This window comes from Mus caroli, chromosome 8 (assembly GCF_900094665.2).
Source record: "Mus caroli chromosome 8, CAROLI_EIJ_v1.1, whole genome shotgun sequence".
Taxonomy (NCBI): Eukaryota; Metazoa; Chordata; class Mammalia; order Rodentia; family Muridae; genus Mus; species Mus caroli.
In genome coordinates this window covers 30,314,750-30,336,969 of record NC_034577.1, presented here as the reverse complement: position 1 = coordinate 30,336,969, position 22,220 = coordinate 30,314,750, and the positions used below count along the sequence as shown (strand labels likewise).

The following is a 22,220-nucleotide window of genomic DNA, read 5'->3' as shown; positions in this document are numbered from 1 at the left end:
AAGTCCACTTTCCTGACCCTGTACCCATACCCCACTATACTTTCTTTAAAAATCAGTGTGTATTTATAGTAGACCCCATTTCTATTCCTCTCACCTCCTTTTCAGCTTAGAAGGCTGCTTGTAACAAAACTAACAGGGTGGCCTGCTTGCCCATCTTTACTGCTGGTTCCAGTCTGTTATCCAAGAAGGGTCAGAATTACACGCCTTGGTCTACTCCTCACCACTCTCTTACCTCAATAGCTCCATTTCCTTTCCCCGCAGCCTTGGCTACAACCCCCTCCATCTGGATTACTCCAAACACATGACATCCGTGCCTCTGCCTCGGACTTTTCTAGAAAAACGTATGAACATGCATCTAGGGCCACAATTAGTTCACACGAGGTCCCCTCAGAACACAAAGATGTCACCCTAGGATTGATATGAACTCTTGAGGCACAACAAACAGACAAAATGATCTCATCCAAGTAGAACCACACTGGAAGTCTTGTATTTCTTAATTCAAAAGCTTATCATGGAACCATGGTAATTGAGACGGCGGAGCTTATTTGAACACACATGCGCAGACAATACTCGGCAGGGTAGGTGAGTCCATTGATGGAATCAGACGGTCTTTCCAACAAGTGATCCTAGAATACTGGATGAGTTTGGACCTTAACTAATGAAAACTAGCCCAACGCAGATCAAAGACTTCAATGGAAAGTCTGAAACAGTCACATCGTCAGAAGGGAATAGGAGCAAAGCTTCATGACGCTGCATTTGGCAATGACTTCTGGGAAATGAACCCAGGGGCACACAAAGGAAAACGCTAAGTTGGACTGTGATATGTGAAAGTCTTTCATACATCAGTGGATGCACTCGACTCAGTGAAAAAGCCACCCACGGGCTGGGAGAAATACATTTGCAAACACCTCTTCTAACAAGGATTCAAGACGCAGTGCACATAACCCAGTAACTACAATAGTAACAACAGAAGCTTAAAACGGCAAGGCCCCAAATAGACATTCCTCCAAAGACATTTTAAAAAGCCAGAAAGCACAGGGAATGATAGGTTTTTTTTTTTTTTTTTTACATGACTAATCATTAGAGAAATGCCAATCAATTACAATAAGATTCTACTCCAATACTTGTAAGGAGAGCTACTATATAAAAATCTAACAAACAATCCTGGGAAGTTACACATTGTGGGGAAATCTGAGTTCTTGCTACCACTGGCGGGGATAATAGGGGGACAGCAGTTACAGGACATCACTGTGTTGTGGCGGCTCCTCAAAAAAAAGTTGTTTTTTGAACTAGATATAAAACGATTCAGGATTCCAAGTACTGGCTACCCCTAAAAATCAAAGGCTGGGGGCACAGGGGATCCCACACAAAGCAGCACCATTCACAATAGCTGCAAAGGCGGAAGCGATCCAAGTGTCCATTAACAGATGGACAAGGTATGGGACACAGCAGTTTCTCAAGCCTCAAGAGGACATTCTGCCAGAGCACAGCACAGATGAAACTTGAAGATGCTGTGCCAAGCAGACTAGCCCATCACAAAAAGACAGCTAGCACCTGACCCCACTTACATGAAGTGTCTAGCTCAGAACCAGAGACAGGAAATAGAATGGTTGCTGTCAGGGTGCGGAGGGAAAGTGGTGAGCTATTGTTTGATGGGTATAGTTTCGGTGTTTTGCAGGATGAAAAGAGTTCTACTGTACAACTTCATGAGTACATAGGCAACTCTCAAGCCACAAGTTCTGTTTCTGCAGTCCTAACCAGTCAGGGAGAGGCAGTACTTAGAACTAAAAGTGGTTTCTGGTGGAAATAATTCACATTTAGTTTCTGATCACTGATTTCCATGTTATCCAGCACAGCCACCACCCACAAGTCAGTTACACTGTGCAGATTGTTTAAATAACTCTGGAGATGATGTAGGATAACTGGGAGGACTTGGCTAGGACATACGCAAATGCTAAGCTACCTTATAAAAGACCTGAGCGTTTAGGAAGGTTAGTACCCATGGGTAGTGCTTGAATCTGTGTCCTATGGATATGAGGTAATGACCATAGCTATTACACTGCTTTGCATGTAAAAATGGTTAAGACTATAAACTCTATACTAGGTGTAATTTACCACAGCTTTAAAAAAAAAGTAAATCACCTACAAAGTTAACAAGGCAAGTTTCCTTTTGGTGGAGAAGGAAGCTGGGCCTGGAGGTACAGACCTGTACTCCCAGCAAGTTAGAGCTAAGACATAGGGAACACAAGTTCAAGACCAGCCTACGACATAGTGAAACCCTGTCTTCGGCTTTAAGAAAGGCCTGCTGGGCATGTAGCTTTGTGATAGAGTACTTCCTTAGCATGTACCACCAGAGAGACATAACAGGTTCCAGTTTCCTTGTGCCCACGTTAGTTTATACTAACGGTATTTTGCAATGCGTCTGTGGCCCTTCAGTAATTTCACTCCATGTCAAGTCTGTCCACGGTTTTGTGCATTTGTTTTAGTTCACTGCTTTTGGCTGCTATGAAACAGTTCCATCTCATCCTCAATGACATTTCACGGCGCTGCTTCTTAAGAGATGCATACCTGAAAGTGTTCGAACTTCCTGCTACTATAAACAACGCTGCGCTGGTTTCCCTTGTATATGTCCCTTTATTAACCCCTGTGTGTATTTTTCAAAAATAAAGATTATGTGGATATGGTACATATTCTAATAGTTAATTTTACGAGATCATTTTACCAGAAGACATGGATAGCTTCTTTTCCCTCCTTTTTGCCAAAATTTGGTAGTAACTGACTTATAAATCTGGTGTATGCCAAACTTGCTGTTTCTCAATTTCATTTGTTTATTGCTATTGCCATGATTTTCCTCTCTCCCTCCGCCACCCTCCCCTCCCCCTCATGTATGTGTGTGTCTGTGAGGGGGTGGGGATAGATGCAGGTAGGCTGTGTGCTAAAGCTCCTGACTCTCAGTGGGTCCTGGGACCTTTTGGTTTCCTCTTTCACACTGTGATTATTCTGCCTGCAGCCATCTTCATGTATAATGACAGAAAGCAGGGGTTTAGTGTGGCTTTAGCTCTATCCTTTCCTTATGATAAACTAGTTTGCTAAAATCATCCAAGAAACAATCCACACTTTCCCCACCAATAAATGGTCCAGGATCCACTCAGAGCCAGTCTTCATTGTGTAGGGATTGAGTAAACATCAATATAAAAGACAACTCAGGCCCTGAACTATAAGGGCCTGGTGTATTATACATGCAAGGCTCTCACAGGCTTTCTTTACTTTTGTAGGGAATGTGGGCATGCTTTGAGAGGAGTATGCACAAAGGATCAAGGATATATGCTTAGAATTGACTTTACAGAAAATTTCTCTATTGTCAGTTTTGGAGGTGACAGGGATAGATAACGGACACTTACAAAAATAGTAAGTGAGGCTCGGGGATAGCTTAGCCAGAGGAGTGCTTTCTGTGCAAGCACGTAGACCCACATCAAATGTTAGGGCTAAAGGCAATTGATGATCCCAGGCTGGGACGGTGGTGACAGGGAGATGCATGGGGCTTATGGCCAGCCAGCCTGAACCAATTGGCAAGGCTCAGGTCCCAGTGAGATATCTTGTCTTATACAACCTAAGGTGTATGATTTTCAGAGGGAACACTCATGAGGTTGACCTTTGGCTTCCACATACACAGGCACGTGTTTGCACATCCCCCCTAAACACACAGAAAAGAAAGAGAGGCAAGAAAGAAAGAAGGGAGGGAGGGAGGGAGGGAGGGAGGGAGGGAATTGATTGTGAATGAAGGCTGTCAAGTGAGTTCATGCTGTCAGTGTGAGCAGACTCTTGGAAAGACAGGCTTACTTGGACTCATGTTTGAGATACAGTCCATCACAGTGGGCAGGGCCCGGCAGCAGGTAACTGTGGCAACAGGAGCGAGTGGTAATTGGTTATATTCATGGGCAGTCAGGAGCAGAGAGGGGACAAGAAGCAGAAAGGGCACAGGGCACAGGAAATATAGAATGGCTCTATAAATCTCAAGGCCCAGCCGCTAGTGACACATTTCCTTCGGCGAGATATCTCGCTTCGCCTAAATGCTACACCCACAGAAATGACCGAGGACAAAGCATTCAAATGCACGGGGACATTCTTTACCCGAGCCATAACACCAAGTAAGTGTGACACATCGGCACATAGCTGCCCTGTTCTTCTATAAACTCTTATAGATGTGCCCTTTGCCCTGCTGAATATCTTTACATAAAAGATGATCTATCTTATTACCAGTTTGTATTAGAAAAATCACAGCATTTGTTTATCTAGTTCGAATTCATAAGATTTCATTTCCACACTGAGACGAATCCTCCACAGGATTCTGACACATTTCTCATATCTGTTCCCTCGCCCTCCAGTTTTGGATGCAGAAAGCCCACAAGGCAATGGATGAACACACGCGGCTTAACAGATTTAAAGACTGGAAAAATAAAGTTAAGGTCTATAAGGAGAAGGACTACCTTAAGAGACAGGTAGTAAGTTAGTAATAAGTGTTATTCACTCCAGCAGAGCTCCGAAAGGTTAGTGTTCATAGATCATTCTAGTCACTCACTGAGCAGAAGCAAAACATCTTGACATTCCAGTTGGAAGTCAGAGATTACATTTTCTGCTAACACTCAACTACAGAACTCTAGGCTAGACAGAAAACAGACCCCCATCCCCTAAGTAAAGGAAGCATTGAACTCCTAAGTTAATGTAGAGACTGGTTACTGAGTGCCAGCCTTTTCGCACCTTAGATGGTCGATTTTAGGCTTTAACGCCAATTTCTGAAACAGCTAGCACAGGCATCAGAACTTCCATCTCTGCATGCCCTGCAGACATTACTAATCAATCGCAGCAACCTTTATCACAGGCTAGGTTCTCCCATAAAGTGCTAGGGAAGTCTTCTAACTGACCTGAACTGCCATAGAAGATCCTGCTCTCCTGATAGTGGTCAATGGGCCACAAAAGCTTACTTTTGCTTTGATCTATACATTTTAGCTATGAACTATTTTAAATGATGACTGGTTTTAAATTTCTAGGCTCGTCTTCACTTTCTTCAAGTTTCTGTTACTTACTGTCACGTCTACTGATATCAACAATTCTCGTAATTATGCAGTGTATTTTATTCCCATTAATCCTGACTGCCTACGTGGAGCACCCAAAGGGCAGGGGCCATCCTGATGGGTTTCCCACAATTCAGGAGCATACGGTGACACCCTATCTTGGTTTGAGACTATTAAACATGTTTTAAAACAGCTGGGCAGTGGTGGCACATGCCTTTAATCCAAGCACTCAGGAGGCAGAGGTAGGTGGACCTCTGTGAGTATGAGGCCAGCCTGGTCTACACAGCTTGTTTCAGGACAGTCAGGGTTACACAATCCCTGTTTCAAAAACAAAACCACTTAGGCAAACGGGTATGAAATGGCTCAAAGCCAAACTCCTGGAAGTCAAGGAGTCATTTGCCAGTGACAGAAACAATAACCTGCCAAAGAACAATACCTGAGGGAAAAGAGAAGGCTGCTGGACTAAGGAGGTGGATCACTGGTAAGGTTTGCTGACCAAGAATGAAAACCTGGCTTGGGATCTCAGCATCCCAGTATCCACTGGACACTGTGGCACAGGCCTGTGACACCAGTGCTTGGGGAAGACAGGTAGAATGGTGTGTATGTGGGATGTGGAGGCTGGATGGCCAGTCTAGCAGAAATGATGAGCCTCGGGTTCAGTGAGCGAGCCTGTCTTCAAAAACTGAGGTGGAGAAGTGGTCAAGGTAGACCTCGGACACTGGCCTCTGTGTGCAGGCTCACAGAGGGAAGTACGTGCACACATACGTGCACACACGTGCATTCACTACCCAAACGCACTGTAAAGAAATAAAACATAAACAAAAGGGAAAGATCTCTTTGCGAAAACAGCCTTTAATGTGGAGGTTTCCCTTGTCACCCAGCCACTGTGACAAAAGTCTGCCTGCTGGGAAAGCACACAGAAAAAGTCACCCAGCGCACAGGAAAAGCTCGTTGAAGTAGGGAATCTTACAGAGTTGCATGGGAAGAGCTCGAGCACATGCTTAACGTGAAACATTGCTTGGGATCTGTCTACAGCCACTAGAAGCAAATGCTCACGGATTTCTACAGAGTCTGAAGGTGTCTACGATCAGAAATGTAGTCGTTGTTGCCTGCACAGCGGATAGCAAGGACCGTCTGCAGCTAATCTCTCAACCGTGAAAGAACGAATTATAGCTAATCAAACCAACAATTCCCATAACATGCCTTGGGGTACTAGCAGAGAACTGCCTACCAGTTGGTTACTTCCATGCTTCGGAAGCAGTCAGGTCTTCCCAGCAACCAAGTCCATTTGGTTACTAGATGCAGACTGAGGACTGTCATCTAGTTTCGGTCTGTGTTTCCAGACTTCTCTCAGAAAGTATGAAAAAGTTCTACTCAGAGAAGCAACATCACCCTAGAATTCTTGTAATTTGCTGCTCAGGGGAAAATTCTAGATGATTACTACCTGAAAAGAGAATTCTTCTGGTAAGAGGGGATTGGTTCCACACACCTGCTCAGCTTAAAACCAAACCAAACCAAACCAAACCGAAAAACTAAGTAGCAATAAGTAGCAGAGGCCACTTGCAAGACTGAAATGTACAAGCACTGGAGAGTAATGAATCCAAGAAGGAATGCATGGAGCCCCACCGTGTTTGCCCACCTTGAAGGATGGACAATTATTAACCTCAGCTTATTCAACTCAAGGTGGCAACGTTCCACTGAGCAGGAACAGGCAGGGAATTACAATGGGTGCCCAGTGAAAAGCTAGAGAGAAACTTGCTTAATCCATAGTGTGCTATGGCCTTCTTAAAAACGAAACATTCCTTCCGCCTGGGCGGTGGTAGCACAGTCCTTTAATCCCAGCACTTGGGAGGCAGAGCCACAAGCAGATGGATCTCTGAGTCTGAGGCCAGCCTGGTCTACAGAGTAAGTTCCAGGACAGCCAGGGCTACACAGAGAAATCCTGTCTCAAAAAACAAAAACAAGAACAAAACCTAACTAACTATTCTGGGCTGGCAAGATGATACAGCGTGTAAGGGCATCTGCATGCCCTGAGCCCAATGCTCAGAACCCACCCGAAGGGGAATCTGACCCCAGGAAGCGATTCTCTGACCTTTACACACACAGCCTGGCACATGCACCCACACACATCATACTCAGCAATAATTTTTGGATGTTTATTCTGTGCTATGTGCACATGTGTGTACACATGTGTGTGCACATGTATGTGCATGTGTGTACTCTGCACATCAAGAGCATGGTGCTCAGAAGACAGTGTTGGGGTGCATGCTGGGAACTGAACCTGGGTCTTTTCCAAACGCAATAAACACTCTTAACTATGAAGTCATCTCTCCATCCCCCTAGTAATAATTTTTAAAAAAATTCCTCCCTGAATATCTACTATATATGGTTCTTTGCTAGAAGATGTGATAGAAATTCTAAGCAAGAACTCATGAGACATAACTGGTGCACTCTCGGGAATGTAGTCTCTTGAAGAGATGAAAACGTGGGCCAAGTTTTAATGTAATGCAAGGCACACTGTGCTACCATCATGAAATGAGGCATGAACAGGGCACAGGGCTACCACAGGACTTAGGCTCAGAACACTTCATATTCCAAGTTATTTGCTTCTTCTGTCAACTTCTCTTGAGCATCATGTCAAGTAAGAAGGTAGGTGCTTTTCTGGAAAAATTAGTCAACAGGACATATACCTCATGACTCGTGCACACTGAATTGAGTTCATGGCTCTGCTACTGAACAGAGAGCACAGGCCACGGCGAGAACCCAGATCTACGAGAACAGGTCTCATCAAAGACAGTCAAAGCAGGGGAGAGCCTTTGGTTGTCACACCGCACACCTGCTCACTGAGGTCACACTGCACACCTGCTCATTGAATTCACACAGATGCAATCCTCAGAACCCAAGAGGGAAAAAAAAAACCCTATTGCTGGACTTTTAGCATCTTGCACACAGCCTAATATAAAAAGTAGGTCATTAGTAGATGTCTAGTGATTTAAAGAATGTCTAACTCCTAGAAATAGTCATGGGCATATGCTCAAAACTGTATAGAAGTTCTTTAAAGATTGTATTATATACACACATACACACAGATATACATACCTATGTATATGGGTGTATATATATATATATATATATATATATATATATATATATATATCCATCAAGTCAGCAATTGTTAAAACATAAGATTAAAAGACAGGAATTAATTTTGGGAATTAATTTTAATAATTCCTGCCTACAGAATATATAATCCCCCGTTTCCAGATTCTGTCTACAAGCCCATGGGAAGAGGCCAACTGCTGGCTTGCCTGTGGTGTAGCAGAGTATAGACTTCACTGTTGACGCATGGGCCTTGTTCCATTTGTTCGGCTGTGTGTAGAGAGTATGCAGTTTCTCCCACAGAATGTGCTCAGCATGTGTTCACCCTAACCCAACTCCACCTCTCATTTAAACATGTCCAGAAAGGCTGCACATAGCTAGAGAAGATTCTCTATATGCAGTGCTTCCTAACCACAAAGTGACTTCAAATTGCCACCCAGATAGGCCCATGCAGTCTCAAGACTTCCTATGCCCTGGTGTCAGTCCCTATGATTCGCTACAACATGGACTGGGGCTGATATAAAGTGTTAGAAGCTTTAATCAGATTGGATATGGACACTGAAGATAAATGGCCATCTCAGTCACTCTCCTCCTGTCCTTGGGGGATCGTGCTGTGTGACCACGGTTCGGGAGGACACCACACAATGAAGACGTGTCAGTTCCTCCCGCTAGCAAAGTGCACAGATGCCCTAGCCTTTGTGCTTGGAAAGAACTCTACTGGTGACATTGTCCCTCCAACAAAGGAGGGGACTGAACAAGGATGAGCCTCATTTCTGGGCACCCCAAAGAGGGAAAGAACAATGTACAATGTAATGGGTTAAACTGAAAATTGGTAACAGCAGAACAAAAATATCGCCCACTTCCGTGGGGGAAACTTTTTCTTACATTATTTACCTTACCTGACCCAGACCATACAGAAACATAAGCCCAGATGTTTTCTGATTCCGCCATCAAGTTCATCTCTGACCCTGGCCCTATCGCTCGAATTTGGGGTCTCTTTGAGAACTGCTTGTCTGTTGCTCTAATGAGACAAATGGCTGTCTACTGCCCTTGTCGCTCAAAAGTTGTAAGTCATGTCAAACTAGATTTGGCTCTGCCCAGAAGCAAAAGACACAAAGCAACTGGATTTCTGGGCATGTTAATTGCTTTCCCAGGTCCTGCCGCTCTCCTTTAGCTGCCTCCTGAAGGTGAAGTGTGCACACATGCATGCATGTCCGCACGCACGCACAGCTCACACTTCTTGCCTGCAGTTTTTGGTTTCCTAGCCAACAACCAGCAGTACTTGTCAACCCTTATCTTGTAATCCTGCCTTGAACAAGGTGACCCAGAAACCAGGTAAGGTCCATCACCCTAAGCGGTGTGAGTTTGTGGATGCAGGCAGTTGCCTTGGCAGCAGTGAATAAGAAAGAGTCCAGATTCAGCTTCACGATCCCATGAGGAGGAGGCACAAGGAAGGGGCGTTAAATAGGCTCAGAGAGCCCATCTTGCAAGACATTACAGCAAGAGGTTAAATAAGAGCGATAAGCTACTCATTGTAACACTCAATATAGGACATTACAAAGCCACGCCACTCTCCTCAGGGTAGGGGTCAGAAAGCAAGCAGGTGAATCCATTTCTGTTTCTCCACACTATGAAAGTAGAAGGAAACGCAGTCGTGCATGCAGCAACCTTTGCCTAGGTGCTAAGCTCACATAACACACATGATGAAGTTGATCGTTTAGAGACAGTCTGGCCCCAAGCCTGGAAATCAGATGACTCTTCTATGTTGCCTGAAGATGCTCCAAGATTTTCATCTTGGAAAACTGATATCATCTTCCCTAATTACCTATGTGTCCCATGATTGGTGGGACTCAGCCCTGGCTCAGCTGGGGCTGTGTGGGCCGCTGACATTTTCATTCACCAACAACTTGACTTCTGACATCAGAGTACTTCGGGGTTCTTTGCAATCTCTTCCTTAAGAGAATTCCACATGGGCTGATTTCCAGAATTCAATGCCAGTTTATGGTCCCAAGCCTGCCTTCGATCTACTCACAGGGATATGTAAAGAGTCAAAAGACAATTCCAGCAGCACAGGGAAACAGACTGTTTCCCCAAGTGAGGGAGCTTCTCTTATTCTTGAATGCCATGGTTTTGAGATTCCTTTTGCTTATTTGTTTGTTCTTGAAGAAATGGAACCGATAACCTCTGAGGTTCCCACCTTACTTGAGCTGCATCTAACCCAAAGGTTTTGTTGTAATGGATTGGACCAAGGGTTTCTGGATTCATCCTAGATACTAATTAAAACACTTCCTGAGTCATGTTGCTATGGTTACCAAGATCTCACCAAGAGTCATAGAAATGATGCTTAAGTGAGAAGTTTTAGTCACTTCTCTAAGACTTTGGTGGTGTTCCCAGGACTGATTCCTACAAGATAGGGTGCAACTGTGCACACTTAACACCCGCGGTGCCTTTTGCCTGGATATTAACTAACCTCCTCAGTGAATTCTGGCCATTTCATTTCAATAATGGGGTTGCAGCCTCATCCGGTTCTGTGAGGAAAGGCACTCGCTGCCAAGCCTCAGCACCTACAGGAATTAATATGGTAGGAGAGAACTGGCTGCTGCAAGTTGCCCTCTGCCCACAAAAATAAGCATAAAAAATAACCTTGAAAGATAGAACTAGGCAAGTATAAGCATCCCATCTAAGAGGCTCAAGGAGACATCGTGTGGCTTGCTCTCCTCATAAGGACGAGACAGAACGGAGAGCTGGCTTTGAGAGGCTGACTCTGGTTCTCCAGCAGCACCTAGGACTGAGTCACACAGGCCCCACTGTAGGGTTTTTCTCTCATACCCTGCTCTGTTCTGTGTACACTGGAAGGTTCGGAGCTGCACTACAAGTTCTGGCTAAGTTGCCAAGGACAGCTTTAACCTCATGTAGATTTCTTCAGCAATCAATCCCTTTTGGCATCCATGGACAATAGCTGGTGATTGGTCTCTCCTGGGACCAGTCTAAGAATAAAATGACCTATTATGTCTAACACCTGAAAAATCCATTTTTCCCTGTTGTAATGCAAACGCAGTTGCTGAATCATTCGAGCCTTCAGGGAATTAAAACTGTAACAGAGGGACCAGACAAAGTCTACAATCACCAAGGCTCTGGAAGGTGTCAATACTGCATGGTGGGTGGCCAAGGGAATAGCAGGCAGAGCAGTGGTCATGAGAACAAGGCTCTGTTAGATCACATCACAGCCTAAAAAGCCTTTATGTTCAAAGCCAACTGTTACAGCGGCTTCTCTCTGTGGTCAATTCCCTCGGTTCTGACAGCGACCCAGAGGTTGCCTCTCAAACAGAACCCCGTCTGCAGCAAGACTAGAGAGACCATTTGGAAAGCCTGGCCTTTTGTCATATCGGGTCACTCCTCTCTTGATCAAGATCAGTTTTGCTTTCACCAAAAGGGGGAAAAAATTCCCCGGAATTTACATTCCATTCACAGTTCAGTAGCTTAGAGAAGACATCTATTTTCCTGGAGCCTTTGAAAGGCATATGAACTTAGCAGAAGAATAGCAAGGCAATGGAGAAAGAAAGCTGTGAGCTTCAGCATGCTGACAGCAAGCGGTACTCTTGCTTCCTTGCAAAAACCACAATAGAGGTTCTTTAACCATGTGCAAAGCTTAAACAAACAAACAAACAAACAAAAAACCACAAACTAACCCTGTTAAGGCCAAAAGGCAGTAATAGTTTATTGCATACATGCTTGGCTTTAACCTGCCTAATTCCTGTAGCATGACCCCCTTTAGCCTTCTAGTCTATGTTGCAACAGATGAAGTTTCAGAGTTTTCCCTAAAACACTGCAAGAGATACTTAGAGATCTGGGGAGCTGACGATTATAAGAAAGAATGTGGGAGTCGATTATAAGAATGTAGCAAAAGGAGCAACAATTTGCTAGGGTTGTTTTGTTTGCTTTTGTGACACAGGGGAAGCGGTGGATCCAACCCCAGGCCTCACTCACAACCCCAGGCTAAGCACAGGGCTCTGTCACTGTACATGTGTCCATCCCAGCTTTTTCTTTTCTCTTTTTCTTTTCACGGAGCTAGAGACCAACTCTGCTGCTTTACATCAGCCACTGAGCTGTATCCCCAACCACTCCCCCCCCCACCCCCGTGTTTCTTTGCTTTGTAAGATTCATTTCAAATAGCCAGTCGTCCCCCCCACTCCCACCCCCACCCCACACACACTGCTTCCAGGTTTGTTTGCAGAGTACACACACACCAAACAGGAGTTCCTGCTTTCTCAAGGCTGAGCTGGGCCTCTGGGAAATTTACATAGTGCACAATGGCCTTTGGGCAGACACTGGTGTCTGACAGGCATCACTCGAGGATGGCCCGAGGCTTTCCTGAGAGGCAGCAAAAGCAAAGGTTTCTGGGAAAGGCCCTACAGACAGGTGTTTTTAGTTAAGACTCTTTCCATGTCAGCCCCAGGGTACTCACCTTGACTTTGGAGGTGGGGGAGGGGGTGAGAATGCCTCCAATCTGCCTCTGTCCTTTGGGAACTCAAACGCAAAGGAAGCCGATTTGCTCATCCCAGAGTTAGTTTTGCTGTTCTGCCCAGAGGTGCCATCGATGGGATGGAGACGGTGCCAGGTAGAGGAGTTTGAATGGTCTGCCGTACCGTTTTCCAACTCTCTCCCCCAACTTTGACTCAACTCCTGCCCCACCTCCTCCTCCTCTTCTATCCGGCACTGGCGGCTCCAAGCACCAGTCTGGTATCTTGGTCGCCTCTGGTCCAAGGCTGAATAGGAGGTGGCTGGTGGGGGACACTTGGCAGAGTCACCAGCAGTGGCAACACCATTGGTGTGACAGGAAGACGTTAGGTTAGCAGGGACTCTAGACAAAAGTTGGGGTCCAACGCTGCTACCGTCGCTGTGGTCAGTCAGTGGGGGGGCTGCGGGAGACACCGGGGACCCTCCGGGGCTGCTTTTGGACAGCTTGGGGGGAATGGCAGGCTTCTCTTTGGATGTGTTTTCAGTCACATTATGTGGATGGCTCTCCCTTGAGGTTAGCCCCTGCACAACCAAAGGCTCCTCTTCACTGGCTTGTAAGTCCTGGTTCGAAGGCCCACGTGGCCACTGCACCCCCACGGCAGAGTCAGGGCTGCTCAGATAAATAGTCCTGTGGTCCTCTTCTGGGTGAGCAGCGATGACAGTGATGGTGGCTGCCACCTGAGAAGCAGGTTTTGCACCTTCCCTGTCCTGGCTCCAGTTAGGGGGCGTCTTCTGAATCCAGGTATCACCTGTCCATACTTGGCCCTGGCTATGGCCAGCTGGGACCTGCTCTTTCTTGGGCTCGGGCCTCGGAGGCCCCGGAGCTGCCTTCTTCCTCTTGGCGCTTTCGGCGTAGATGGGTTCAGGCTGCACAGGGTCCCTAGGAAGGGAGGCGGGCTGGAGTTCCGCAGCTTGACCCACACATTTGCCAGAGGTGAGAAAGTGGCAGCTGGGGTCCTGCTGCTTCCCTGAGGCCGGTTCCTTCATGAGAGAGCAGTAGTCGTTCTCAAGGTGGGGAGCGAAGGGGCTGCTGGCCCCGCTGCGGCTGCTGCCACAGGACAGACCATCGGAAGAGCTGGCGGCCTCGGAGTTAAGGGATGGCTTCTTGGGGCCCAGGCGGGGCGGGTTCGCTGTGGATCCCTGACCACAGCACTCTCTGGGGAAGCTCAGACCCTGTTTTTCCTCTTCTGTTGGTCTTGTACGTGGTCCCTGCTCCCTGCACGTGGGTGAGCAGTCCCCTCCACGTCTGCCAGAGCCCTCGGTGCTATGAACAGCATCTTTGGATTCTGGACAACAGTCCAGAATGGAACAGTACTCCCCACCTTCGCTGTCTCCTGAGGGTGAGCACCTTTGGTCACTGTCATCCTCCAAGGGCAGGGATTCCCGCAGGGGCTGTGGAGAAGTGCAGGGCCTGGGGCCCTTGGGGCAGCTGGATGTCATCCCTGCAAAGGCAGCCAGCTTCTGGCGAAAGCTCTCGTGAGCCGAGGGCAGCTCTTCCCTCCCAGCCTTCTCTTCCTGGAAGCTCACTGGTTGAAAGGCAGTGTTCCTATCCACTCGGGCCTCCAGGTTATGCAGTCCGACCATGGTATAGGCTGGGGGACAGCGAGAGTTGCCATCTGTGCAGGCAAGAGGGCTTGCAGGCTTCTGCAGTCCTCGGAAGCTGCCTAGGTAAACTATTGGCTCATCTTCCTGTTTCGGGAGCAGGAGCTTGCCTGGGGTTCGTCTCCAGTTGACCTACACAGCCCCAAGGGTTAAAAACAAAACAAAACAAAACAAAACAAAACAAAACAAAACAAAACAAAACACTTGTTACTCTTTATCAGAGAAGGGAGAAGAGAAACAAAGTATGGGGCAAGTGATAAAGTCAACACCTGTTTCAGACAGCACACAAGGCCATCCCAGCACTCAGGTCTATCCCAGTGGGTGGGCAAGCAATGGCAATGCCATCCCACGTTTGGCCTCCCCAGAGCTAGCATCACGATTGGACACACAGAAAGCATCTCTATTTCTAAATGCTGAGCTATGCATCCCACCCAGGGATGCTAATGCCTTTGGCTCACGTCTGTTATGTAACAAAAATCAGCACCAAACCCAGAAAAAGTGAAGACTCACAAGCACTGGGTGAAACAATTCCACTGGATGGAAAATAGTTTGAAATTTTGTTTAATGCTTCCTTACTGGATAATCCAGCTACGGCACATTCCTGAAGAAACAGGCTATAACATTTTTTCTTTTTGTCTTTCCTTCTTTAAAAATAAATATTTTATTATTCTACATTTGCTGCACGCATCTCTGAGTGTTACATGTGCGTGCCTGGTACCCAAGGAGGACAGAAGAGGGCATCAGACTTCCTGGAATTGGAGTCATCATCTGTCGTGAGCACACATGTGGGTGTAGTCATCACTCCAGCCTTCCTCCCCGCACCCCTACCCCCGTATGATTTTTAAAAGCACCTCATATGAGTCAGTGCAGGCCAGGGGACAAAGGGATGGCTTCTGAGCTGGGTCCAGGCTTGCTAGGTTCTCCTTTGAGCTTTGCCACACACACAGCTAGCTGCCCTTTCTTCCAGTTTCTCGCAGTCACCTCAGCTCCCACCTGCTTAAGTGGCTGGACTAGTAGGGCAATAAGGCAAAGCTGGGAGCTGATTGTGCCTGTCAATCATCCCGGTCAATAGAGTGACTTTTCTGCTTTCCTCTCCTTCTTACCCGGTCCCATTTGTACAGATAGCCTCATGGCAGGGCTTGGTGGGGCTCCTTACCCCAGGGGATTCCGAATACAAAGGGCCACTGGCTTATATCGGTGAAAGTTGAAGGTGTCAAGATTGGCTGAGTGAATGGGTGTTGCCAGCTTGGGGGTTGGGGGGAGTTTGCTGCCTCCTCAGGAAATGCCTCTCTTCACATAAACCTCTCTTGAGTTAAAACTGACCTTTGTTTTCTCATGCACTCACACACCCTTCCTGGCCCATGCATTGCACTGGCTGAGGAAATCCAGGACACTGGAAGAGGCCATTATGGAACAAGGGTTCTTAGAATGTCTCAGGCATATAGTCTCAGAGACACGTCCACAGACAGCAGCCTCCAGCAGTCCTGGCCCACACACCCTGTCCATAATTATACCTTCCTAAGACCTTCTTTGGGGAGAAGAAGAAAGGTTGAACCTCTAGGGGTATAAATGTTTTTTTGTGGTCCTAGATAAAGCTGGCAAAACCTACATGTCAAAACTGGAAGTATGGGGGCTGGGGAGATGGCTCAGTGGGCAAAAAGTCCTGTGTATAGATAGATCCCCAAAATTCCCCATAAGAGGCTGGGTGTGGTGTTACAAACCTGTAACCCCAGGGACAGGGGAGTGGACAGAGACAGGCAGATGCTGAGGGCTCATTGGCTGAGAAAGCAAGTTTCTCAAAACTAAAATAGAGGGGGCTGGCATGATGGCTTAGCAATTAAAAGTACTTGTTCTTCCAGAGGACCTAGGTTTGGTGGTTTCAGGAACCCATCTGGAATTCCAGTTCCAGGGGATCTGCAACCTTCTCCTGGCCTTTGCACACCGTACACCCATATGCAAGCCAAGTGTTCATACACATACGATAGAAATAAATAAATCTTTTAAAGTAGAGAAACAATAAATAGAAAGGTCGAGAGCAAGTGAGGGCAGGAACCTGGTGGACCAAGGGAACACACGCAGGTAAATGCATACGCACACCCCATACACCTGTGCACACACACGTACACATACAAATTAGGAAGAAAAGCTATAAGCGTGAACATCGGCTGGGACAAGGCATTATTATAAGGAACTTCTGCTAATATTTTAGATGTGACTGAGCATCGTGGTTACATTTTTTTAAGGCTTTATCCTTGAAATAGATGTGCTTATGATCTTTACAATGTACGGGGAAGGGAAGTGGGTGCAGGGGCGACGAAAATACTGGTCATGAGTCAGTGGTGCAGGAGCTCACGTGGAAGGATACTGGGTGGATGGCAGTCACTGTACAATGGCTGTCGCTTCTGTAAATATCTAAAGTTACAGCCAATAGTTTAAAGCTTCTGTTTGTCTTTGTTTTTGTGTTCCCTTTTATGAATCTCCAAGTCAGGGGAAAACCCTGATGTAGCTGGACTAATAGATACTAGCCTAAAGGAAGACATAGAAAGGTAGATGACTGGAATAGCTAGCCAAACAGCAGCTGTCAGGGAGTAGCAACCTCGAGGCAAGTCAATAGGCAACTATTCTACAGGAATTCTTGCTCCAACAGCCCTCCATGGCTGCCAGCCAGCCACCATATGTTAGAATAGGAACAGCCCCTGTAAAAATACCAGCTGGGTTAGTCAGCCTCACCTTTGGGACTTCAGCGCTCAGGCTGGCTTCAGTCCACAAGTCGGAGGTCTCAGAAGTCATCATGGTGGGCTTTACAGCAATGGTGGGCTTTGAGTAGGCCAAGCCATTCACGCCTTCATCGTCTAGGCGGCAATTCTCAGGCCTGGCAGGCAGGCGAGTTCCAGCAGGTAGGCTGTTGGCTCTAGCCTTGTGATGGCCAGCTGTTGGCTGATGGTCACTCAGCAAGCAGAAGCAGTTCTTGCAAGACCCGGGTTTCCAGATGTGCTCCACAAAGTCGCTGCACGCAGACATTTTTGGGCTCTCAGGGTTCAGTCAAATGGTCTGGAGCACTGTGAGCCGATAAGGTTCGAGTTCATCTTGGGCCAGGCTTTCTGATTGCCGTCTTGCAGGAGGCAGCGATGAGTTCCAGATCAAATCCCTGGAAGGCAGATCGTTGCCTGATTAGGAATGATTAAGAGATGTGTGCATTAGCAATAAGAGCCCATTATGAAAATGGAGACAAGGAAGAAGGAAGTAAAGGAGGAAAAGTCGCCAGAGGGGAATAGTCCTTTTATTCTGGGCCCTGTGCTCAGCTGCCAGAAGCCCTTTGATGGCTTTGATATTCCTTGGGCAGCTCTATCAGAAACTTACGAACAATCATTGCCCCACTTTCTCAAATTGAGAGCATAAAAGACATCCCAGGGCCTTAGAGAAGTGCTTAGAAAAGGCTTGCCACACAAGTGTTAGGATCTGGGTTCAGATCTCCAGCACCTGTTGAAAGGCTGAGCACGATGGTACACATCTGAAATCTCAGTACCAGGAGATGGAAACAGGAAGATCCCAGGGTCTTGATAGCATCAGTGAGCTACAGGCTTGGTGAGTGATCCCGTCTCACTATGAAGTGTATAGCCATAGATGGGGACACCCAATGTCAAGGTCTGGCTTCCACACATGCAAGTATGGGCATGCACGAACACACACATACAAACACACACACACACACTATTTCAGTGCCCCCCCAAACACAGTGTTTTAGATTTTGAGAGAAGGGGCCTGAACCTAGTTCCTCCATTCTTTCAGACCCTGAGGTGTCCAGAGCCTGGGGCACTGCCCAAGAACTACAAAGTAGTACCGCCTGTAAAAGCGAGGGTTTATAGGTAATGACATGCAAGGTTTGAACAGAAACTACAGAGGAAGAGAAGCAGGCAAGGACTCTGAGATGGAAACTGTTATCCACACTTCCGATACATTGTTGAAAAGTGGGAGAGATGTGGTGCTGACTTGCCCCGCAGGGGCACCTTGTCAGGATGTTTGGCATCATGGGAATTCTGCCCCCTCCTCTTGCTTAATCTACACCATTCAATTCTGTGCTGAGGTAAACAAAGCAGGGTGCCACATGCCAAGTTGGAAACAGAAGACAGAAATGCCTGACTCCACAGTCCTGGCCTAAGAGAGACTGGGCAGAATATGAGAGAAGTTTTCCCTATCGTACCCTTGGGGATAGGTAGTCACTTTGTCAAAGCAGCTCACTGCTTCTGAAAACAAATATAAAAGCCCCATTTGCTCCCATAGACCTCAGTAAATTTACTCCTCAGCAAGAGCTCAAAGGGCTATGGCATTACTCCAGACACTCCAAATAGCATCCCGTAAGGTAGCCATGCATCCCATTCTACAGGTGCAGATGTTACAGCAAAGAGAAAGACCTGGCTATCGACACCAAGCTTGCTGTTCTCCAAAGATAAACCAGTTGACTGGACCACCTCACCACACCTTCTTTACCTTGTTCAGGATCCCAGCTAGCTAGCAGTTCTCTGCTTACTTTGCACTGTTCTCTTTTCTTTACTGGGGATGCTTCGGCATCCTGTAGGAGAGTGCACGAGGAAGAAAACCATGTGGAGATCTAGAGATAAACATTCTCCTGGAACTGAGAAAGCATTGCCCTTGGGGGGCTACTCCACCCCATCGGGTGAGAATTTGCCCGAGGTTAATTCTCTCTAAGCAATCAACAGGACTAACCAGATAGAATCACCCGGGAGCTCCAAAGCTCCCAAGATCATTCCAGACTTCTTGTGGGAAGCACTCCATCTCTCGTCTCCCACACTTACAGACAAGGTGCTTATCCAATGGGTATAGAAGCCAAATGTACCCCTGCTCCAGCCAGTTAATGAGAAAACAGCTTCCACGTTAAACTAAATGAACACACACACAGTCTTGAGATCTGAATGTTTCTACAGTCAGTAGAGGGTCTTTCTTTTCTTTAACGATGCTGGCTAGAGTCCTCTCCTCCCAATCCACCCAAATAGCCCGTTCCTTCTCTATCAGATCTTCCAAAAGAAGTCACGGGCTTTTAACAAGCAGAGGAATCACGCCAGGCTATGTCTCTCTCCTATAGTCACCAGCCTCGGAGAGCTAAGTGCTTGCTGCTAAGTTTTATGAGGGGTGCAGTTGCAGGGTGGGAGGCGGAGGGGTGGGGGGAGTGGGTGGGGGCAGGAAATGTTTTGTTTTAGTCTTCAGAGAAGTTGAGTTTGCCATTCTAAGGACCAGATTTGTATGGGAAGCCTGACTAGACCCTTCCAGGTCACAGCAAAGCCACGTTGCGGGGCCCATGTCTACTGTAGGCAAGACTCCAGTGCCCCTCAGTGGGCTTTGGGGAGACAGCTCTGTGTGGGGCAGCTTCCTGTGCACACAGTCACACAGGTCAAGTTTGGGGTGGCCTCATCTCATTTCCTCTTTAGCAGGCAGTCTAGAACACCCAGACACCCCACTTTGCAAGGCTCCTCCCTCCTCTCCGTTTTTGTTTTTGTTTTTGTTTGCCATCAGCCTCTGACAGCCTTGGGAGTTCATAGGCTCTTGATTATTGTACTGTGCTGCCAGAAGCTACCTTGAGAGCACTCACTCATTCACGGGCACTCTCTTTGCTCTCTTCCACAACTCTGACATTTTCCTGCAGGCTGACCACCACATGGGCCACACAACTGCCCAGAAACACGGAGTATTTTTAGGAGACAGGTGTCGCTGCATAAGAGTAACAAAGGAAACCACGGGCTGCCCACTGTCACTGACTCATTGTGTCCTGTTAAAACTGGCTCCTTAGGCTCTGCAAACAGACATTCCCAGCTTGTCTTTGGAGCCAGAGCAGCCCTTCTAGGCCTGGAACTGTCTCCTGTTTGCTTTCAGGAAAAAAGATGATGAACTATGCAAACGAGGCTCAGAGCAGGAGGAGAGAGAGCCCTGGGTAGTGCCAGCTCTGCACAGCCTGGGAATGGCACCTTCTCACGTGCCTACCTCAGAGGGTAGGTGGGCCCCCAGAATTATGCAAATGCTCCCATTTCTCAGTGGGAGGCTGCAAGTGTAAGATCAGGGAAAGATCTGCAGCCTTCTTTGTGATCCAAGTCACGATAACAGAGCTTTGCCTCTGCAAACTTTCGGGCGCTATGATTTACAAGGCTGAGCTGTCAGATACGCTCCCATCGCATCTCAAAAAGAATCTGAAGAATCAGGGTGGCCAGATTCTAAGTATTCGGATCAAAACCCCTCATATTTGCACCCAAATTTGCTCATGCCTTACTTGATAGAATTCCAGAATTTTCCATCTAAATAATATTGCTTCTTGTATTTTACAAAAAAAAAAAATAATAATGCAACCCCCCCAAAGGTACAGTAGGTATGGAAAGTATATAGATTAATGCATTATATTCCATTGGCCAGAGTGGTCTAGGGAGAAAGCAGGACATGACTACCCTAACACTCCACCCCACCCCAGCCCCGGCACTGAGGGTATATTATGGTATTTACATATCTTTTTATTTTCTACTTTCTGAGCAATCATAGCAGGAGGAGTGTGGATTTGAAGCCTGCAGTCTGATCCAATAAGGGGAGCAAAGTTCTGAGGGACCCTAGGAAAGCCAACTTGCTTTCTCTGGGGCTTCCTGTCAAATCTCCTCAGAAGGGGCTATAAGGTAGAGTTGAGAACTGTGATCAGTTAAACCTTTCCAACCTGAGTCTGAACTGAATCCATTGCAAAACTCCTCAGCCTTAGACCTTTGGGTTCTACAATCGGCTGTGCAAAACCATGGTTGAGCTTTACCTGGGAGAACACACACAGTGAGCTAGCGCTGTGGGCTGAGAATTGCTCAGCCGCCTCCATTCGCATTCCCAAGACTCACACACAAGTAGAGATTCTATTTTCCAAGTGTAAGCGTGCTTGTGTGTGCATGTGGGTGTGTGCGCCCGGCTGCAGAGGGGACATCACAAGCAAAGGTTGGGAGCTAGCTCCAGGTATGGAATGATCACCAAGGTTCATCAAACAGATAGCACCTTCCTTCGGAGATCAGCTGCAGCCTAAAAGTGGCTTCCCTGGACCCCCAATTCGTCACCTCCGGGTCTGGCCAGAGCAGCCCAAACGGCCTCTGCCCCTCTGCTCTTTTGACAATACTCACTGCAAAAGGAGCAGTTCCCAACACACAAAACAGAGCAGCCAGACCAGCAAGACCAGTAAAACCATTACAGCGGTCGATCACCCTTCCCGGAACTCCAAGGAAAAGTTTCCCAGTTTCAACGCGAGCGTTTCTCGAATGAATTGAAAATACCCCTCCGACTCCCCAGCTTTCCCGTCTCGGAACCTGCACCGAGGGCACAACCCTGAGCACGAGGTCCGGACTCTCCACGCGCTCCGGATCGGTAGCCTGTCACCCCTGGGGACGCCAGCAGGGGCTGGCCCGCCGGGCCACCGCAGCGACTCTGCGAAAGCCCCTGGGCCGCCACGTTCGTCAGACAAAAAGCGGCGGGATCTGGAGAGAGAGTGGTGGGCTCACCTGGGGTCTGCGGTCCCGCAGCCTCGCCGTCGGTGACCTAGCAGTCTGTTGCCCCGCCGGGCGCCTCGGAGCATTGTCTGTAGCGTGTCTGCGCGGAGTGCTTGCCCAGCCGCGGGCGGCTGACTTCTGCCTGGGCCCGGCGGCCGGGTGGCAGCTGCGATCACGGCTCCGCCCCCTCCGCCTCGGGTGACGCCGCCCGCTCGGCTCCCGCCGCACCCCCGCAGTCCTCGCCGCTGCCCCGCGTCTCCACCGGGCCTGCGCGTCCCGCCACTCTGCTCGTCCCCAGTCCAGGAAGGCGGGCGATCGCCCCTGCCCAGGTCCCTAGGAACTCCGCACCGCGCCCCGCCCCCTCGCTCGCCACAGCGAGGCTCCGCCCCCAGCCCGAGCCTTGGCTCCCCTCGACCTG

The 22,220-nt window shown here is 47.7% G+C and overlaps 1 protein-coding gene across 1 annotated transcript in view; it reads right to left on the bottom strand.

The window, feature by feature from the left end:
* Window positions 1-21,990, bottom strand: part of Prag1 (PEAK1 related, kinase-activating pseudokinase 1) — a 53,101-nt gene extending 31,111 nt beyond the window's left edge. The window contains exons 1-3 of the mRNA XM_021170718.2: window positions 21,815-21,990; window positions 17,022-17,439; window positions 12,637-14,423 (exon numbers count right to left, since the gene is read on the bottom strand). Coding sequence (XP_021026377.1) covers window positions 12,637-14,423; window positions 17,022-17,312 — 2,078 coding nt within the window. The 5' untranslated portion in view covers window positions 17,313-17,439; window positions 21,815-21,990. The remainder of the gene's footprint in view (window positions 1-12,636; window positions 14,424-17,021; window positions 17,440-21,814) is intronic.
* Between the last annotated feature and the right edge of the window lie 230 nt (window positions 21,991-22,220).